The sequence below is a fragment of the Astyanax mexicanus genome, chromosome 12 (assembly GCF_023375975.1).
Source record: "Astyanax mexicanus isolate ESR-SI-001 chromosome 12, AstMex3_surface, whole genome shotgun sequence".
NCBI lineage: Eukaryota > Metazoa > Chordata > Actinopteri > Characiformes > Acestrorhamphidae > Astyanax > Astyanax mexicanus.
The window spans coordinates 11,722,219-11,744,171 of NC_064419.1; the positions used below are offsets into that span (position 1 = coordinate 11,722,219).

General features: G+C 35.3%; 2 protein-coding genes across 4 annotated transcripts in view; both read right to left on the reverse strand.

The window, feature by feature from the left end:
* Positions 1 to 2,702: 2,702 nt before the first annotated feature.
* LOC103044878 (2,5-diketo-D-gluconic acid reductase A) lies at positions 2,703 to 12,701 on the reverse strand. The gene is made up of 7 exons (XM_007237025.4): positions 12,618 to 12,701; positions 12,343 to 12,507; positions 10,169 to 10,269; positions 7,976 to 8,056; positions 7,321 to 7,468; positions 5,918 to 6,091; positions 2,703 to 5,128 (listed from the first exon to the last, which is right to left on the reverse strand). Exons 2-7 carry the CDS (start codon positions 12,452 to 12,454, stop codon positions 4,728 to 4,730), a joined length of 1,017 nt encoding a protein of 338 aa, XP_007237087.3. The 5' UTR covers positions 12,455 to 12,507; positions 12,618 to 12,701; the 3' UTR covers positions 2,703 to 4,727.
* A 3,747-nt stretch (positions 12,702 to 16,448) lies between these two features.
* The window catches only part of gnb1a (guanine nucleotide binding protein (G protein), beta polypeptide 1a), a 39,470-nt gene continuing 33,965 nt past the window's right edge, over positions 16,449 to 21,953 (reverse strand). For all 3 annotated transcript variants that reach the window (XM_007237022.4, XM_022670803.2, XM_049485581.1), the window contains exon 11: positions 16,449 to 18,675. The gene's annotated coding sequence lies outside the window, so the exon portion shown is untranslated. The remainder of the gene's footprint in view (positions 18,676 to 21,953) is intronic.

Here is a 21,953-nt window from a genome sequence, read left to right on the forward strand (position 1 = left end):
TGTTTTTTCATCATAGAAAATCTCTAGAGTAGACAATATCCATTAAATATAGGGATAAAAAGTCCCAGGCAGTGCAGCAGTCATTCTCTAGAGTGCTGGCGCTCCAGTCAGTACCTCTGGTATAAGTCTAAGCGTCATTTTTGCTCTACAGTATGACTAATCATCAGGTATCAGTATCTGACCTCAAAATGTGTTAATTTAAAGGCAAGTAAAGGCTGTTACTGTAACACTTATCATCCTAAAATTCAATAGCAATACTAACCGGGGTGTCTATAAACTAGAAAACTGCATCGTTATAGCTGTCATCAGAAATTAATTGAGAATATATTTTTTTAATAGGGAGTAGTGTGTGGTATCTTATCTTCCTTTTTTGTGGTGTGCTGATGTCTATATTTAATAGGTACTAATACACTAATTTACTAGTTTAGGCTACACACACAGCTTATCTAGTCCCTGTAGAGACATACTACCAATAGAATAAGACTCAGTAGCAGACAAACATCAATCAATCAATCAATTAACCAACCTTTATTTTATTATACTGAGGGTGACCCTCATTTACAATGCAGACCTGCATCTACAGTTTAAAATGAATTTAAAACATTAGGTAAGTAATTAGAAACAAGAAAATCAGAAAAATACAATATTAAATCTTTATTTAATCTAAATAAAATTATCATAAACAATAAACACATGAAAAGTAAAGAATTTATAAAATATAAAATAAAAAAATAATAATGGTAAAAGTGAATGATTAAATAAAATGATAAGAAATTCTTAAATGAATAATAATTAACTAAGAACATAAGTATCCAAATAAAAAAAATAATAATAAGAGAAAGGATTGACTCCGTAAAAAAGTCGCAGGCTTTCTGATAGTAAACATATTGGCCTCTTTCCCCAATGGGCTGTGGACTTATTTTGGCCATCTCTAAAATCTTGTTGAACACCATCCCTGGAAAGTAGAGACAGTTACTCCAGCAAAAGCAGATTAAAGTATTTTTAATAACACTTGATAAAAAAAAAAAAACATTAAATGAGCTTGTGTCCCACTACTTCTGTCTGTACGGTATTTAGTACTTACATTTGTAATACTAAGATAAATCACAAATACTGTCTACACACAGAGAGAAATTAAACATTATGCTGAGTAATATTGTCCCTCTTATCCTCACTAACCAGTATCATACACACCCTCATTAGTGAAGGCCCTTTTAATTGTGTCCTCTGTATATCAGCTGAACTGGTTTGACTTTGAAATAGTGTTCTGTTTTCTGAAATCTAAATACACTTTATGCAACAAAAAAATGATGGTTTGAGAAATATACAGAAATGGAAAAGCTGTTTTGTTCTGTTGTATATGACTGCTTAGTCTTAGGTACGTGAGAACAGTTTTGAACACATTGCATCTTGGCAGGAAGTGTGTTTTAATACATCAGCTCACAGACGCCTCATGCTGAGTGACATCATCCTAGAAGTGACGTGAGGGGAGGGCACTATCTACCCACTCAGAGAGAGCAAGGTCAATTCTGCTCTCTCAGAGCTGTGGCAGCTGTTGGCAAGCTGCATGACTGGGATTCTGACAAACAATCTCCTAGTCATAGTGGGAGCGTCTTAGTCCGCTGGACCACCCGGACCATCCCTTTGTAGTCATTTTGAATGTTGGTGTTTTCTAGAGCAAACGAACCCCAACTGTCTCGATAACTGGCTTTTAAAATACAATTTTCTTAGGAGCTCAATACTTCTGGACATTAGTCTTTGTTCCTGTTTAATATATACAGCTCTGGAAAAAATTTGAGACCCCTTCAGTTTCTGATCAGTTTTTGATTTTGCTATTTATAGGTATATGTCTGAGTAAAATTAACATTGTTTTATTCTATAAACTACAGACAAGATTACTCCCAAATTCCAAATAAAAATAGTCATTTAGAGCATTTATTTGCAGAAAATGAGAAATTGCTGAAATAATAAAAATGAGGCATATTTTAGAGCTCAAATAATGCAAAGAAAACAAGTTCACATTCATAACGTTTTAAGAGTTCATAAATCAATATTTGGTGGAATAACCCTGGTTTTTAATGACAGTTTTCATGCATCTTGGCATCATGTTCTCCTCCACCAGTCTTACACACTGCTTTTGGATAACTTTATGCCTTTACTCCTGGTGTACAAATTCAAGCAGTTCAGTTTGGTTTGATGGCTTGTGATCATCCATCTTCCTCTTGATTATATTCCAGAGGTTTCCAATTTAGTAAAATCAAAGAAACTCATAATTTTAAGTGGTCTCTTTTTTCCCAGAGCTGAATAAGATATATAAGACGCCTCCCTGATGCGTCTTAGAATGGACATTCAATTACTCCAACCTGGTTTGTTTACTTACTACTGCTAACAGTATCTAGGGAGTATGCTTTCATTTTGGTGTTCTTAGAAGGCTTTTAATCAGTCTTAGCTTGGCTGGAGAGAGCAGGACCAGAGCCAGAGTAACGGCCAGGAGTGACTAAGCTAATTTACAGAATCCTGCTGGTGGCCAATGTCAGGAATTAACACACACACACACACACACACACACACCTTACTGATTCTCTTATATCTGCAGCTAACATGATTTTCAAGACGTGAAGCAAAGGCATAGGAGCGAGTTTAACATGGGGGGGAACTTTGATATGTCAATTCTGTTGTGAATTTATATTTTCTCCACTCTTAAAAAAAAAACTCAGTAGTGTTGGGTCCTGTGTTTTTAATTTTTAAAAATCCACCTCTTTCTGATATTGGGTGGGATGCCGTTGCTTGAAGACCTGATGATAAAATATAATAGTGTTGTTATCTTTGTTATTTAAATGTGTAATATGATGGAAAACCACATTTTTCTTAATTTTTGGTTCAGTGTAGAACGAGTGTCCTCTACATTGATAATTCTGTAATGCGCAGACCAACAGAAATGCTTCAAAAAGCCACAATATAAAATAGCCACAATATATTATATATATTTATATTATATAAAATGTGTTCACTGACACCCCTGATGGTTTTCTAAATGCTTACAATGCCTACAGCCTGACAAGAGCTGACCCTCTCCTCCCTCTCTGACCCTGAATGCCCTCCCTTATTTTTGAGAAGAACATTGTTCTAGATATGTTTTATATATTGTTAATTGATACATTTATTTATGTTTTTTGTAGAACCACACACATACACCCACACACATAATCCTTCCCAACCAAAATCCGCTGTAGAAGAGAATAAAGAGAGTGGAATATATCTTTATTGACTGCCTACTCAGCGATTACACCTTTGAGTAATCAGCCAACTAAAATATCCCACTCTAATACAAGGGATTCTAATAGGCTCAATCCCAGTTCATCCCTTGGCCCTACCACTTAATGCTTCCCTATGGAACAGAGTTACAAAGGGAAGGGGTAAAATCCTCTCCTTAAGAATTGGAACAACCCTTCAAGCACCCATACTCATCACAAGCGCTAAAGTTCAGTGTCCTAGCTGCTGCTGCTGGTTAACTAGTTAACTTTAGGGCTTTATTGTATGTCTTCAGAAAGGGGACATGGGGAGCTAAAATTAGCCTTGATTAGCTTTTAATTTATTTAATTTTTCCATTCCGCCTTAAATGCTGCAGCCCCTGCTGCCTGTTGCATAATTTAAGGTGGAATGGGAAAGTAAGCTAGCTAGCTAACTACTGAGACCTTTTTTGTGCTTGTTATGAGGAATTTGGCCATAAAACATTAAAACTTCAGATTAAACTATGGTAATATAGTGTAAATGTTAATTTAACAAGGAAAAAACGTACATTTGTGGGTTTCTTTGGTCGCTTGTTCTGCTATTTAATCACTATTACGAGTGATTCTTATACCCCTCGGTTTGTAGTGTTGCCCCCTAACCTATCCCTCCAGCCTAACAAGAATCGAAACACCCCTGCCTCTTCTCGTGCACACGCAAACGAAAGGGGTAAGGGGTAGGACCAAGGGGCAAAATGGAATTAGGCATAAAAGTTGCTGCCTCTCATGGCAGGGCTTCCACCTGATCAGCAGTTTCAGTAGGATAATGCTCACCCACACACGGCAAGCGTTTCCCTGGGAATGTCTCTATCAGACTGAAGTGCTTCCCTGGCAGTTTGGCAGTTCAGTGAGTTGCATAATTAATTACAAGCTTTACATTAGAAATATTTTTTTTATTTAAGCAAAGTAAAAAAAGAAATAAAATTAAATAAAAAAATGAAAAGTGCCATTAAGTAAAAGCAAGTGAAAGTCCAAGTAACAACACTAAACTTGTTTAGTAAGAGCCAGAAGAAACAGGTAGATCTGTTTAAATGTTCAGTGCCTCAGATTTTTTGAAATGATAAAATAATGTTTAAAATTGGTGTATAATTATAAAGTGGAAGGGGTCAAAAGTACTGTTTTTTTAGAGATGTCAGCTGTTTTAAGAGTCCAGAAGCACATTTTTTGTGGAAGTGACTGATTAACAATGCATTTTATAATATGTGTTTTGTCACTGATTGGTGCAAAAGCTGCCATTTTGCAATGCATAGACCAAACATTCATAATTAGAGCAAGCTTAAAAATGTATATCTGTTGTATTTCAATCTTAATCAGGGAATATCAGCAATTCTACTTTCAGAGCTTTCTGAAGAAACGCCTAAGTGGCTTAGCCAATTTCTGTTAGGCAATGTTATAATGTAGTATCTCTCATGCAGAGGGTCTGAAATGGATTTAGTTTCTTTAGCCTCTATACTCAGCTCCACAGTCTCCTATGAGGCTCATCAAATCCCGGGATCGCTTCAGAACCCCCTCAATATCACTTAAGTCCTGAGGACTGAGCTCAACCTTAAAGCTCTGTAACGTGTCCTGGATATGCTCGGCCCCCTGCACGCCCAGCCGGCAGCCCACGATCACCCCGCCCACGGCTGGCTTGTCCAGGATGTAGCGTGTGGCCACATTAGGGATGGAACAGCCATGGCGCTTGGCTACAGAGGACAGAACAGCAAGCAGCTCCTGGAAGAGATCCCAGCCACCCCAGGAGTCCACCATGTTCTTATACTTGCTCAGAGATGCAGTGTAGAGCTCAGCTCGACCTTTAGGTTCAGCATGGTTTAGATAGCGCTCTGAGAGAAGACCACCACCTGAAGGAAAGAGTGATAGATAGTAAGTGAGGGATGTGGATGAAATCAACAGTTTATTTTTTTGTTTTAATGATTATCTAATCAGTATTATTCTTATTTTTTTGTGATCATCCAATCAGTATTTTATTTCTGGTTAACTGATTTCCCTCCATTTCAGTTCATTGTTAAAAGGTTAAAAGCGCCTTATATGTGACTAATTTATACAACAACTTAACCCTTTCATAATAACTATAACTAGAGGAAGTGTAAAGAATCAGTGATAATCTGTGTCATTGTGCCCTCTTCTGGCTGACGGCCCAGTGACAACCACACATGTGGAACATTTATAAAAACATTATACATTTAAAAAAAAAGTGATTTAATAGACTTTATAATAGATGAATTAATTGTATTTTGCCTGGTAACTTACACACTCCATTTATTTACACTTCAACTGAATTGAGTAGATAGCAGGAACTAGCAAGCCTTGGTAATTGTTTTGTCTTATATAAGAGATATAATATGAAAAAAGATAGTGTATATTGAAAGTATATATTTAGTGTCTAATATATATATAAATATAAAAGATGAGTATACTTAAATATCCAAGATACATACTCAGAACTGTTTTTAAGTGGGCTTACGAAGAATACTTATTCCACAGTGCAATACAAAACAGAAAGGTATGAGGGAATGCAGAACCATTCTTTTCACTAATTTACACTAAGCCTGGTGAAATTCAACAGATCAAAGATTATCAGTTTATGACTTTGCCCTAAAGCCCCCTTACCATGCCCCACCGTAACTTACCCAGGGTACCATAGGTGAGCAGTTTGATATTGTGCTTTAGACAAAACTCTTCCATACGTGCTGCAGGCCGCTGGTCTATCAGTGAGTACTGTACTTGGTTACTGGATATACGGATGCCTTTGTCCACAATCTCCTCCAGGTGCTGGGTGTCAAAATTAGTCAGGGACAGCTCTCCTGCAAACATAATGTTTCAAAACAGTGACATGTCAAGACAAAATCCATCTGAACACAACATTTATCTCTTCACATATACACATGACTGTGAATGCTTTGCTGCGCTTCTTATCAAGAGAAAAAAAAAGGTCATGTATTTCTTTATATGTGAAATGCATTACAAATATGTATCAGTATCGCCTGGTACTTTTCAGGCATACGATGAATTTGTAAGCAAATATTAGTTTGAAAATTCGAAACATTGTCCGATTGCTGTTCTAAAAAATTCTAAAAAAATAAATAATCTGCTAATACTGATATAAACCGATAACCATTCCTAATTTTCAAACTGATTTATATATGCATTTTACATACGTTTCTGTGTGTAATATTAATCCAACCACATCCCCAACATGTCAGTAGCCTATTTTTCTCCCCAATTTAGTTAGGATGATTGCCCCACCCATTCAGCTGATGTACAGCTGAATGTTAGTCAGCTGTATATCCCCCATTACTAGTGATGCCACAACACAAGGAGGGTGAAGACTAGCACATGCCTCCTCCGACACATGTAAAGTCAGACTCAGCACAGCACGCTCGGAGGAAAGTGCAGCGACTCGGTTCCGCCTCAGACGCCTCGTGCTGATCGACATCACCAGGAGAAAGAGCATCATAACATTTACATTGAGGGGAAAGATCACCCAAAGAGAGCAAGGCCAACTGTGCTCTCTTGGGACTCTGGCAGCTGATGGCAAGCTGCATGACTGGGATTTGAACCAACGACCTCCTGATCATAGTGGCAGCACTTTAGAACGCTGAACCACTCTGCGGCTCAGTAGCCTAGTTTTACATTAAAAGCAGAACTGGTGAGAATCCATTTACATCTATTCACATTAACATTGATTCCTTATATTTAAATTTGTTTAGCATGCGCCTAATACCAAGTTCCCATTGGAGAAACAAAAAAAAAAATCAATGTATCTCACATATACAGAAATGCATGTCCAATGCCCAGATTTTCTTTGCTGTAATTCTAACTATTTATTTAAAAACAAACCATAAAATTACATTTAGTAATGTTTAACTGGCAATGTGAATGAAGATAAATAAAGAAAAGGGGGTAAATCTTAAAATCAGATAATCCCCAAATATTGATTTAATTAAATTATCTATATCCGTTATTGAAAATGTCTTATATTAGGCAAATTTCAGTTTTCTATAGTTTTGAGTATTGGGTTTAAGAAACGTACTTATGATGCCTTCCTGCTGCATGTCTGAAAGATGACCCAGAGCCTCAAGATATCTTTTGTCACTGTAGTCCCAATAGTGGAACTGAAGACAGTCCAGTGAGTCGACCTGCATCCTGCTGAGTGACCGCTTAATAGCCTTTTCCACTACCTGTGTGGAACCACACACACACACGCACACACACACACACACACACACACACACACACATTTTAAACAGCTGCTCTCATTAAAGAGATATACACTCAAAAGTATTAACTATTAACTAACTAACTAACTAATTAACTAATATAAGTAAATGTCCAAATGTCCAAACAAACTAATATATCCAACTACTTTACGTTGCACCCACTGCTGACACAGGTGTGTCAGTTTAATTTGATTATTTCTCTCTTAAAATACACCAACTGCCCTAAACCTGCTAACACCCAACTAAACTAAAACTGTGGGTCACCTAATAAAAGTTTCCCAAATTCCATGAATTAAAAAAAAAATAATAATAAAAATAATATTACTACGTAGCACTAGTCTGTGATTAAAACTTGAGCTAATACAAGTATGTACAAATGACTATAGATAACCGATTATTCATTTCAAACACTGCCAGACAGATATTTTAGACAGATTGCCTTCAGATAGTTTAAAAGATGTTAATCACCTTTCTGTCCATTGGTCCTGGTCTTGGGACCCATTTTGTGATTCCCTGCACTGGTGGAGTCTCTCCATACCTGGATTTAAACTATACAATAACAACATTTATATACAGTACCAGTCAAAAGTTTGGACACACATTGAATATTTTATTAAACTATAAAGGAACACGTGCTGAATTATTCTGTAAACAGTAAAAGTGTTAAACAAACCAAAATATGTTTTATACTTTAGGTATATTAAAATCTTTTAAGTAACACATTTAGTTTTTAGATCAGGGGATTGTGGAGGACAAACTATTTTGTATTTTTTACTATGTAATTCCATATGTGTCCCTTATTTGTTTCCATGCCTTTAACATTAATGTACAATGTAGAAAATGAATTAAGAATTAAAGAAAAACACAGAACAACACTGAATGAGAAGGTGTTTTAGTAGAGACACACTGATTTGACATAAGGGAAAAAAATACAAAGTTTTGAATAAAATTGAACATGAGTGACACAGGAAAAGTAGTCATTCTTTTGCATTCCAATATAATTAAACCCTCCTAGATTTTACCCTTGAAGGCAATTGGCCCTAATAAAGGAGCAACTGTATAAATGAGGTGTTTGTTAATGTCCTCATCTGTAAACAAAACCTGAATCATAAATATAAAAAATCTAATCTTGTTCTTTTATTATCTTGAACAAAAGGCCCAGATAGCTAAGTTGGTAAAGCATCAGACTTTTAATCTGAGGGTTCAGGGTTCAAGTCCCTGTTCGGGCGTCTACCAATTTCTTCTTTAACTTCTATTACTTTTGCACTTCACTATTGTAATTCACTTTGGACAAAAGCATCTGCCAAATGTAATGTAATGTAAAAAAGTGATAAAAGTGACTGGACCTAAGGCCTGCTGGGGCTAAACACACTGATGATCTTTAGGCTATTGATATTAATGAACTATTTTACAGGCTAGTATGGAAGGTTGATTAAAACATCTCACAAAGTGATTTATTTATTTATTTTTGCATGACTGGGATTTTATATAGGTTTGTGAGTTACTGTATTGTTAGGAGTACATATAGTATAAAACACTAAGGCTTTAAATGAAGGATTTGATTATTATTGAGTTTACTTTGTCCCACAAAATTAAACAATATATGAAGAAATCAGACTTTATTATCAGAAAAACAGCTTGGATAAAAACACCCATATTGCAAGGAACAGCAACAGGAGCTCCTCAGATAAAGTGCTGTTCTCATTTCTCTCCAGGCAGGCCAGAGGGAGAAGAGCATTTGACTTCACTGAGCTACCATTACTCCAGTATACCAACCGGTATACCGCCCAGCACTACAAAGCCGTATCACTGTATGGACTAAAGCATTAAAAAGAAGAATATTCTACTTTTTGGAGTAACTGTCTATTTACTGTCCTCCAGAAAGGGCTTTCAACTAGAATCAGAATTCTCTTAAATGTGTCTTGCGTCCAACAACGGCTCTATTACAAGTAAAGTATCATCAATATCATCAGTATCATCAATAAACAACACTAACAACAAATATACAACCACACCAAAATTAAACATCAACAACATGAGTTTTATTCATTAATTTGAATAAAATCCTTCATTAAGCAGCATAAATAACTGATTGTGGAATAAATGTGAACTTCCTGCACCTGTTTAGCCGTATCTTTGGTATCTAAATAATCTATTTGAAGGTAAAAGAACATATTCTTCACATAACACTGATGGGTTGGATCAGACAGTATAGTGCTCTAATTTAATCTTCTGCTAAAGCCACTTTACTTTTGTTTTTTGAAGTTTTCTGTGAACAGTAGATTGGGATGCTTCACTGCTGCTCTCTGGAGGTTGTTTCTGAGATCACTAACAGTTATTTTGGGGGTTTTCTGTACAGCAATTTCTTGCTCACTAGAAAAATGTGTGCTACAGTATCTTCTGAACTGTGTATCAGATCTAGATGTAAATACCTGGAAATTTTCAGTCTACAGCAGAAATAAAGAGATTGACCTCACTGTAACAATACTTTTGGATGGTGTATTTACAACAGCATTTATCATGTCGTGTGTAGATTGAGTGTCCTGTTCGGCACTGCTTTATTTCCTTTACTGAATTGTATTACTAATTACAGTTCCAGACTTCTGAAGACAAAATAAGCATAATTTAAAAAAAATGACTATGGTATGTTTCATTGCTTACCTGACTGTAATAGTTTCCATAGATCTCTTCTGCTGGCCCATAAATGTCTGCCATGTCAAACGATGTCAGTCCAGATCTCACGTACACGTCCATTGCTTCCACTAAGAAAGACATGAACATTGAATTCAAACGATCAAACTTCATAAAAACAAACAAACAAACAAACAAACAAACAAAAAAACTGCTGTACGTTCTGCATGTTATTCACATGAAAGAGAATTTGATATGTGAAATGCATTTCAAAAACATCTCAGAATCACTTGGTGCTTTTCTGGCATGCGATAAATATGTCAGGAAATATTGGTGTAAAATAACTAGACATCGGCTGATGCTGATTATTATTGAAGAAAAAAAAGGAATTATCTTCCAATCCAGTATAATCCTAATATAATCCTAATATAATCCTAATATAATCCTGATATAATTATGCATCCCTAATGTTCAAATTTAATTTAAACCTAGCTAATTTTATATACTTATACATCAAAAAAATAAATTATTGTTTCTTTATGTAGTTTTTTTTTTACTCTTTTTTATGTTCAAATCAAGTAAAGTAGTTTAAGGTCAATACTGCATATAATTGAAACTATGTTACTCTCTTTCCCAAAGTTACAACAAGTACAGCTACAAGTCCAGTACTGAATAGATTCCAGTAGTAAGTTTCATTACTGTGTTTAAAATATGTTTAGATCATGTACACAGAAGCAGATGGGTCACGTAATGGAGAACAAATACTTTGTTACCTTACTTGAGTAAAAATGTTGTTTATTTATACTTTACTGAAGTAATTATTTTTTAGCTTCTACTTCTTACATTTTTCTACAATTATCTGAACTTTCTACTACATATATGTTAAAAATTAGCCTATAACTAATTATGCACTATGGGCCAGTTGTTCAAAAAATGTAATCCGGATCAAAATTATCCAGATTTGGTAATCACATTTTTTGCTATCCAGGATCAGGTGATCTGTCTTACTTTTAAGCCAGTTTTTCAAAGCAATATTGGATTGGATCAACCTGATCCAGAAACACAGTTTTCAGGATTACCTAATCCGGATTACCAGCTATGTAAAAAACAGATAGAAGAACCAACAGGGATTGATGACTCCTTTTCTTGCAGTAACAAGATACTGCTTATTGCAAAACAATACGAGCAATCGAGTGTTCTGCAGAGACGCTTTGCATGCCTTAACTATTTGCGAGTCGAACCACAGGGAGCATGCAACATAACACTTGCATGTATTGTCCTGCCCAATGTTGCTACCAGACGCAATGTCCCTCTCTGTGATGTTCATGATGCACCTGAGCCTGTTGAAGAACCAGAACAAACTCTGGTGTTCTTTTCAATTGTTCGAAATTATTTTTGACAGCTTCATATCTGATAAATGTTTCTTTGACATTAATATACAGTGATGAATGACAGTGACGTAGATGAAAAAATGAATATATTATTTTTGTTTGTTATTGAAATCTTTTGGGGGGTTTATTTAATGGGGTCAAGATTGTTTTTATTTTTACGTTACTATAGTAAAAGGCTTAATTGGTAGCCAATGTCTACTTTATTACTGTAACGGTTAAACAGGTCAAGTGCAAAATAGAAGTAAATGTATATACACTAAATTGTACAAATGTATTTTTTTTTACTTTAAAACTTTGATTTTAAAGTTTTACCACATTTACTTCCTGAAATCCCCCTTGAAATCCTACCCCTTGTTGGGATCAGGGTAATCCTGTTTTTTTGGATCAAAGTTATCCAAATCCTACTGAAAAGTTTTGAACAACAGAAACTGAAGGTTTGATCCATTTACAAACTAGGATTGGATTACGTGATCTGATCCGATTTCAGAATGCTTCTTTCCCTTTTGAACAACCCGTTTTCCAGATTTGATCCAATCCGATAACCAAAATCCGATCAGATTACCTCTGAACAACTGGCCCTATAGGATTCTGTGGCGCATCCTAAACTTTTGTCCTTATTTTTTTTCTCTTAAATTACTTTTACTTTTATACTTTAAGTAGTGTTGAAATCAGTACTTTTACACTTTTACTTAAAGAGTAAAAAGCTTAAGTTGATACTTCAACTTCTACATTAGTATTTTAAACTCTAGTATCTAAAATAAACTTTTACCTACTGAGGAATGAGTGGAGATACATTTCACACCTTTGTTTTACCTGCTTTGACTGGGTCCACTGTACCGTGAGCCCCGGACACCTGCCACAGACCATTCAGCACCCGGCACACCTCCAGCCCCCCGGACAGACGCACTCTGGGCACCACAGACATTCTGACCAGCCAGCCACTCGAACAGCACACACCTGCCAGCTCCCCTAACACACCTGAGAAACCAGGACAGGACAATAATATTGTAAATTAAAATAATAGAGCATTTATTAAATTAATGTTTATAAATAATTAAATAAAACAGATATAATAATGATACACTTACCGCCTTGTTTACTTTCTACACTACTCTGTTTCTCTGGGTTGGTTTGATAAGCTGGTTATTAAACACTTCTGCGGAAGTACGTAAAACCACAGATACAGGAACAGCGAGATGTACCACTGCTCAGAAGCTTGTACTGCATTTATCTTCATTAATATAAAAAGCTTTTTTTATCCCTGTAAACCAAACATAAAGTGCTTCTCTTGGGGACGTAATTAACTGTTTTCCCAGTATGGAACATGTAATTAATTAACCCTCATCTTACTTTCAAAGTAATTCAAATAAACCAACTCTCGGTGCCTTAAATCTGATTGCGATTGGATGAAAAGTATAAACATACACCATTCCGATGTAATCCATCTCACCTGCACACTCCAGCAAGAACACAGCAGACGTGTGTAGCCTAGTCTGAAGATGATCCGTGCAGAGATTTAAGAGAACTCCAGACAAACGTCCCAACTAAGCTTCTTTAACATTAAGGTTCTTTTTTTCTCCCTGTAAACTAAGCATAAGGTGCGTCTCTTAAGGATGTAATAAAAAACAATCCAATATAGAAAATGTTATTAATTACCTGTCATCTTACTTGTATTATTTAAAGTAATTCAAACAAACTAACTCTTAGTGCCTTTTATCTGATTGTGATTGGATGAGAAGTTACAGTAACTGTAGTGAACTGTACGCTTCTTTTTAATAGATGCAGTGCAGCTGTCACACCCCAGAGGGCGCTGTTTCACTATATTTGATTACATGCACCAATATCTATTACTCTATGACACGTTTTATATATATATATATATATATATATATATATATATATATATATATATATATATATATATATATATATATATATATATATATATATATATATATATATATATGAGATATTAATACTTAGTTTTAAGTAATGTCATTATGTCATTCTTAAACCTCAGGTCAACGTCTTTTCTTCTTACATTGTTAAAATGTGGTTAATAGTTTAACCATATATATATATATAAAAAACAAACAAATATATATTTCTATTTAAATAGGTATTTCTATTTAAAATTCTAATTAAAAGCCCACAGTGGATGATCATGTTTTAGACTCTCCACAGTCACGTGATTCTTCAGTGACAGGTCTCGCCTCTGTTGAGTGTCTGTGGCCTGGGGTGTGGTCTGCTTCTTGCGTCGCTGAATCCTTTGTTTTGATTGGTTGGTTGAGATCCTGCGCTTTTCACCAGCCAATCAGTGAGCCCCTCAGCTGTGCGAGCAGCTGTGTGAGTACTAGCGGTTACCTTTCAGCAGCCGGAAGTGAAGAACATAGAGGACGAGAATTACATAAGTATAAATAAATAAATTCACATATAAATATAACATAAGGTTAGAGTAGAAAACGGTCTGATTCACCAGCTGACCAATCCTGCTTTAGAGCGAGAATAGGACCGCCTACCTAATGAACATACACATACAAAATAAATAAAATACATAAATAAATAAATACATGAAGGAATGAAAAATAAATAAATGTTGAAATTAGTAAATTAAATAATAAATAAATTAAAAAATAAATGAAGAAATGTGGAAATTAATAAATAAATAAATACATGAAAAATAGTAGAAAGGTTAAAATAAATTGTTTTAAAAAATAATAAATAAATGCATAAATAAATAAATAAATGTAGAAATACATCAATCCATAAATATATAAAAAAAATAAAAAAATAAATGCAGAAATGGAGAAAAAGCCTTGAATAAAGGTTCATGCATGGAAATAGATTCCTGATATAATTTTAATGTGTACTTTTTCATGACAAAATGTATTTATTAATGTATTATTTATGCAATTATTTATGCATGCATGTATTTATTTATTTTTGCATTTATATGTTTATTTATTTGTACTTCATAGATGAAGTGATGAAGTTCTGTAGAGCAGTGTTTTTGTGCCACAGCTGCAGCACATCTGAGTGTATGGCTCAACCTCATTTCCTACCCCTCTGTTTTGCGTGTTCATGTCTATGGGTTAGAGTGTCCTGATTGTGGTTAGGATGGAGGGGTGGGTAAGGGAAAGTGTTGGGGCTACATGGTCCTTCAAACTGACATTTTTCAGAGGAACACTCTAAACAGAGGGCTATGAAATTTGAGTAATTTCCTTGTTAAAAATTATGATAACCACCAAATTACCTAGCTTGTTTCTAATTCGAGGAATTCCTGGTGTTTGAACCGCCCTATGTTTTCCTCTTTAATGTGAACTTCATATATTATATAGATGTATTAAACAGTGTTTTTTCTTTTACTGGCTTACAGCCAATGAAAACTCAAAATGGTTTGGTTTGGAGAGTCATGCCATCTGCTGGTGTTGATCCACTGTGTTTTAGTCTAAAGTCAGTGCAGTTTTGTTTTCCCACAAAATCTTACAGCACTTAATGCTTCCCTCTGCTGACAACTTTTATGGAGAATCAGATTTCATTTTCCAGCAGGACTTGGCACACTGCCCACACTGCCAAAAGTCTTATATAATATTCTAATTGTCTGAGATACTGATTTTTGGGTTTTTATTGTCTGTAAGCCATAATTATCAACAACAAAATAAATACACTCTTAACAAGATCACTCTGTGTGTAAAACATCTATTTAATATATGAGTTTCACATTTTGTACTGAATTACTGAAATAATATAACTTTTCAATGATATTTAAATTTTTTGAGATGCACTAGTATATATTATAGTATTATTGACTGAAATTTGCACTTATATTTATATTTAAAACTGGCACTGAGAATGCTAGAAGTGCACAGATTTAATAAAACTTATTGATTGGTAATTATTTTTTAATACACTGTTTATACACTTAGTACCTCTAGTATTCACAGTACATCTTAGAAAATTGAGTCAAAATGAGTCGACTGACAGGCACCAATAAAGATTATGTAGGACAGGGGAACAGTGGTTATTTTACTTTATTTTTAGATTAACCAACTCGTGTCCATTAAAGATTAGTTGAGACAATCTGTCTTAACTGTTAATGTACCCTTACTTACAAAGTGTTGCTGATATTTTCAGCAACAGCTGGACTTGCACAGAATAAATTGTGCAATCTGTTCCCCTATCCATGTGTTTCTGCAAAGTCTTTCTACGCACCGTTGGCATTAAGACACATTTAACATCCCAAACTCTTCCCAGTATAAACGAAACCCAATTGATCATTGCAGAGCTAGGAGTGAATTTACATTCTTCTGCAGGCTCCAGCTCGATACCCATCAGCACAGAGTAGCCATTTCTATAAACTGGCCAAGCGAAACAGCTTGTTACACTGGCCAATATTCATGTGGTAAAATATGCAATATGCTTTAACAGCAAGTTGCTACAGATATGCTACATGCAGATCATTATTCACCAGATTTTGAGCAAGTTCTCATCAGTGCATAGCTTTCAAATTCTTACAGCAAAGCTCCAAAATCTAATGGAAAGACTTTTCTGGATGGTCCAGTCAGTTTCTCCAACAAAAGCAAGATGAATTCTTAAATTCCTGAAGACAAAATAATTTTATTTTTAATTTATTTTAAGATGAATAATTTGGGATCCTAAAACTTTTAAATCATGTGATTCAGAGATATAAATATGGAAGACCTGACCTGCTTTTGAGACATGAAACCAGACATATGTAATTAATAAATAAATAAACGTAAACTGCAGAATATGGGCTGTTTAACTTTATGTAACATGATATATGATTTGAGAACATGTATGTGCTCGTGCTGCAACAGGAACTTCATGAAGTGAATTTTTTGTAGTTATAGTTTGTAAGTTATAGTTTATAATACATATGAACTGCAACAACAGACAGATCATCTCAAACTGCTTTATTACATCTTAAATAACAGTACATTTTAATATAGTTTCTATCTTGCATCCAGCTTTCTGTTGTACACTGAATTTAAAATTAAATACAAAAGATGGATAAGGATACAGTGGGGGTGTGCAGAGCTCTACAGTTATTTGTATATGAGAGAGAGAGAAAGAGTGAGAGAAAGAGCAAGAGAATAAGAGAGAGAAAGAGGGAAAAGAAAAGAGGAATTGATTTAATCTTTACTCTTTTTTTGAATGTTTTTCTTCTTTATTTATTTTGTTGCCAACTCCAGGCCTAACGCACAACAACAGCACTTTTTTTTGTACAGAATGTTGCAGAGGAATAACAGAATGGAAGAAATGCCACTACCGCTAGGGAAAGAGCGCCTCTCATTACACGCAGAAAGGGAACAACAGAAAAATTCTGCCATTCAAATGCTGCAAGTTTTTTTCTTTTTTTATTAAAGGACAGAAAAAACCTGTTTGTTACAAAATGTCTCTAGCATTCTTTTTCTTTGTATCTGGAATTTTTCGTTTTGCTACAGAAAGAATGAAAATTTTTGTTCTAGTTATTTGAGAGTGAGGTGTGTGTGTGTATGTATATGTGTCCGTATCTGGTGTGCGTGTGTTTGTGCGTGCGTGCGTGCGTTTGTGTTCGTGTGAGGGTCAGTGTACGAGTGTTTCTGAAACTCCAACATATGGACAGAACGGGTCGATCAATGTGTGTGTCTGCTTCTCTTGAGTGCATAGCTTTGCAAGTTTAATTGAATTATGTATGCACAGAGTAGCAAAAAAAGAGGAAAAAAAAGAATATAAATATTGTGATGATCTATTTAACAGGTTATTTTCTTAAAGAAAAACATCAAAGGACTTAGTTCCATATGCACCTCTTTTTAAGCAATTCTACAGCATGCGATTCTAAGAGTTAACCCACCCATGGCAGACAACCAAAATAAGATTTTTTTTTTTTTAATTTTTAACTTAAGTTTTTTTTTCAATATCATTATTTTCAAACATTGATTTTTACAACATGTCATTCACAGAGTAGTAACTGGTTTTCCAAGCACGGAACGGGCACCTCTGTTGAAACCGGGTAAAAATGGGGAAAGAAAAACAACAAAAAAGACGAGTGTCCCCCTGAACCCGCGACCCCAGCCCTGAACCCACCCTCCGTTCAACACCCTCCAAACCAAGTTCATACAGAAAAGAAAAAAAAGAAAAAAAAAAAACAGAAAAAAAAATTTATATAATAATATTGAATGACAGGAAAAAAAAATCTTCATTTCATTATATCATTACATCACCCAACCGGGGAGGGAAAAAAAAAGTGAGACATGATTAAAATGGACTTTTCAATTCACTTTTAAAAATGAGCATTCATCATCGTTATCATCATCATCGTTAACAGCATGTGCTTGGTTAGTTGACATTTTTCAACATTATTCTATATATATATGCACTGTTTTATTCCTGTGCAAACAAAAGATCCATGACTAGACAGAAACCAAACAATAAAACAAACAAACAAACAAACAAAAAAAAAAAACGTAAAGAAAAATATCGCTAAACTAAATATACAGGCCTGGTTGCGGCTAGTGGACCCCTGTTCAAGCTCAAACCGTTCACTTTGTCTCCTCTTTTCTGACATGATAAAGCTGGATTATAACGATTATTTTCAACATAGTTTTTAACCTTCCATCTATAAATAGGATTCTAAAATATTTAAAGACTAGGCGATAAAAGAGAGCTTTCGATCCTCATTCGAAACACTAACCGCCAAACAGCTGAATGTAATTCTTGGGATGAAAAAAAAAAGAAGAAGTGCCCAAAAAAGCTATCGAGAGCTAGCTCGTTTAGGAAAAAACTGCCTCCTTTTCATGTTACAGATAGATAACATTAGCCTAAATGACAATCGCAATGTGATGAGAGGGTATTTGGATATTCATTCAACGCAATGTTGGAAAATGGTCCCAGAAGGAATGCACAATTACTTTTGACCCCCTCCCCCCAACCATGTCAAGATGAACCCACCAATTTCCTTGTGATCTGGCTGCGTAAAACAATTGTGCTCTTTTTTTATGGGAAGGAGAATAACATTTGCCCTTTTGTTGTTTCTTCAGATAACGGGGTCAGTTCTGTTGTGTTTGAGAAGATTGGATATGCAATAAAATTTAACTTTTCGATGTTGGAATGGTCTTCCAGTCAACTTTGGAGTCCGGATGCCATCTGAAAAGCAGAAAAGCAGATGAAAGGATTATTAAAAAGGGTCACAGTTGGAAAGTTAACTCAGAAACTGCATGTGTCTAAATAGTTTTCCCACAGTTAAATCAGGTTCTAGTTCATTTTTACCTTTGATGAGACAGTAATTGCAGTTGGATGTGGACAAAACAAGATAATTTAGACCCTTGAGAACTTTCAATACTACCCTATCCAAAACTATCAGCTGAAATTTACAGGTTTAAGCCAGTTGTTCACCAGGTACATCACCCAGATACCATCTATACAGATATGAACAAAAACTGCACAGAAATATGCACTAGCCCAGATCACAGTATATTTTTCTTGCTTTCCCTGTACTGGCCAATATGAAAGAGAGAGAGAGAGAGAGAGAGAGAGAGAGAGAGAGAGAGAGATTGGGAAAGAGAGATTTTAGATTAATAAACTGATTCAGGCACGAGCAAACAAACTGTGTTAAATTGTGACTTGAAAATAAACTAACAAACTTCTAAAGGTTTTGATTAATTTGCTTACAATCAATTACTAATAAAACATGATGTGCGCTATAATCTTGGTGTACACGTCTTACCCCAATTGTGAACTTTTAAATAGACTTTTAATGCAGGTAATGTTTATTTGATGAAGTGTGTTCTCGGTACATAAATGTTTAGATATTTTCACTTAGACTTGACCTTTCTCGTATGAGCGTATACTTACACCTAATGGTTTTCTGCCATTATAGTTTCATAACTGGTATTTCCCTGTTTTTGGCCTAGATATAATATAGCAGTATACGTTTCTGAGGATGTACACAATGGCTTTCAAACAGCAGATGGCACCAGAAACATATAGAGCTGTGCCTCCTGTATCTCCAGACTTGAACAAAATGACTGTCTCACAGCATTACTTTAAAAACCCCTGGCTATAGACCAGGGGTCACCAATCCAGTCCAGAAAGGGCCGCTGTGGTTGCGGGTTTTCATTCCAACCAGGCACGGGCACACCCTCTATGGGTGGCCACCTGTTTGGGGACTGAGACTGAGGCTGATTGAACAGGTGGAATCAGGTGTGCCACAGCTTTGTTGTAATGAAAGCCTGCACCCACACCGGCCCAATGTGGACAAGATTGGTGACCCCTGCTATAGACAGAGGTACAGGGTTGTCAATATAAGTTTTATTTCAATGCCAGTACCAGCTGTGTTACACATGTTCAAAAGCAAATGATCTTACAGCAAAAAAACTTAAACACTCAGCTGAACAACAGCAATGACCAGGCTCCTATAAACTGTTGACCTGCAGCGTTATATGTATGAATTACTACTGAGAAGAATCACTACTCGAAATCTGATGTTCAACAAATACAGCGAGAAAATTATATGTGCAATGAAAATGACAAAACAAAAACAAACAGCAGAACATTACGATACACAGAAACGATACACAGCTCTTCGCAGTGGGCACTGACTGTTTACACGCAGCTGCTTTAGCAGTGGTTAGCTGTACCTACTGACCTCAATTACAATTACACATCTGCACACTGGAGATACATTGACTGTACCTTTTTAAATAATGAAAAACAGTATATTTTTTTTCAGTACATCGCTCAGATTCCCCTTGTCCTAAAGCTCTCAATGTAGCTTCACACTGTCATAACTAGTTACACCCCACATCATCCATTCAGAGGAAGCTTCTGCCACATTAAATCCGTATTCGTACTCATCCAGCACCAAAACAGAAGAATTACACCAACTAATTTAGCAAAATACTTTTTACAATGCTCAGGCTTTCATCAGAGCACTAGGATGGATTGTACACTTAACACACACACATGGCTGTAAACAACAGTAAAACAGAGTTAACATTAGTAGCAGATGTTGGTATCTGTAGTGATTTATGATGGTAGGTGAGTATGTGTGTGTGTGTGTGTGTGTGTGTGTGTGTGTGTGTGTGTGTGTGTGTGTGTGTGTGAGTGTGAGTGTGTGTCACATTATAACTGTTTTTTCAGTATGTTTGTGTTGACCTAATATGAACCAAAGGGTTTTTTTAAGCTAATTCAATACTTTATAGCAGTGGTTCTCAAACTGTAGGCTAACCGCAGCTAGCCTTAGTGGAAAATCTTGGATTTTTTTTTACTGTAAATAAACAAAAGTGCTTTACTCGCACAAATAAACAGTATTCAGGAGAGAAATCTGTGTAGATTAACATCCAGCGCTCGCTTAACTTTGAAATAGTTTTTTTTTATTTTTTTATTTAGAGTTACAGTTTTGTTTACTTTGCTTAGCTTTTACTTAGCTTTACAGGTCAGCATTGAGACCTTCTGACACCCATGTTCCTTACTAGTGTCACATAGGTCACTTGATAATCAGGTGCGCCTTATATATGAAAATAGACCAAAAACAGATGTTTATTGATTGTGCTTATAGCCCGGTGTGCAAAAAATATAGTAAGTGCTTTAAGTAATGCTGTTGTTTTTGTTCTTAATAAAGCACCACAAACAAAAATGCTCATTTTTGTTTGATTCAACAAGATCCAAAAAGATCTTCTCATGGTGACCATATGAGAACGAGATTACTCATGTCGGCTGTTCAATAAATACGTTGTGAGAATAATTATTGCTTCCTGTATTTTTTGGCTAGAAAAAAGGTATCAAAAACAGTATTGGATCAGTATCGGTACTGAATTCAATACATCACATGGATATCAAACATTTTAAAACAATACCCAACCCTACACATAACAGACACTTTAGCAAGTGGCCCTGCATTCTCTTTCATTCCAGATATCTGGATAACATTAACATCATGATACTGTTCTTTATTTCTGCTGTTTAGACTAGAAGTTTTTTTTTTTTATTTCTGTTTATAATACAGTGCATTTACAACCTTTGACAACTGCACAGCTTATTACTGCACCAGGAAACATCAACCTCTTACAGGAACACATAAAGTGATTGAAATGTAAAGTCTGTGCATCTTACTTCCTGTTTTGACATTCCTACCCAAGAATGTGACACATGTGACTATTACACATATAATACATTAGCATCAGTGGTATGTAGATTCACAAAATCCAAAAGTCAGTCATAAACAGTGGTATGAGGATCTGGTAAAAGCAAAAATATGATGGTACTTCAGAAATTCATTGTGTTTATAATATTACTTTACATCAAGCTACACAGTCATACTATAGTACTAAAAAGTACAGGTATATCCTTCCAATAGAATTTTCACCAGCTGGCGTTTCTTGGGAATATGATTCAAAGTGTACTTTTATGGATGCTCAACGAAT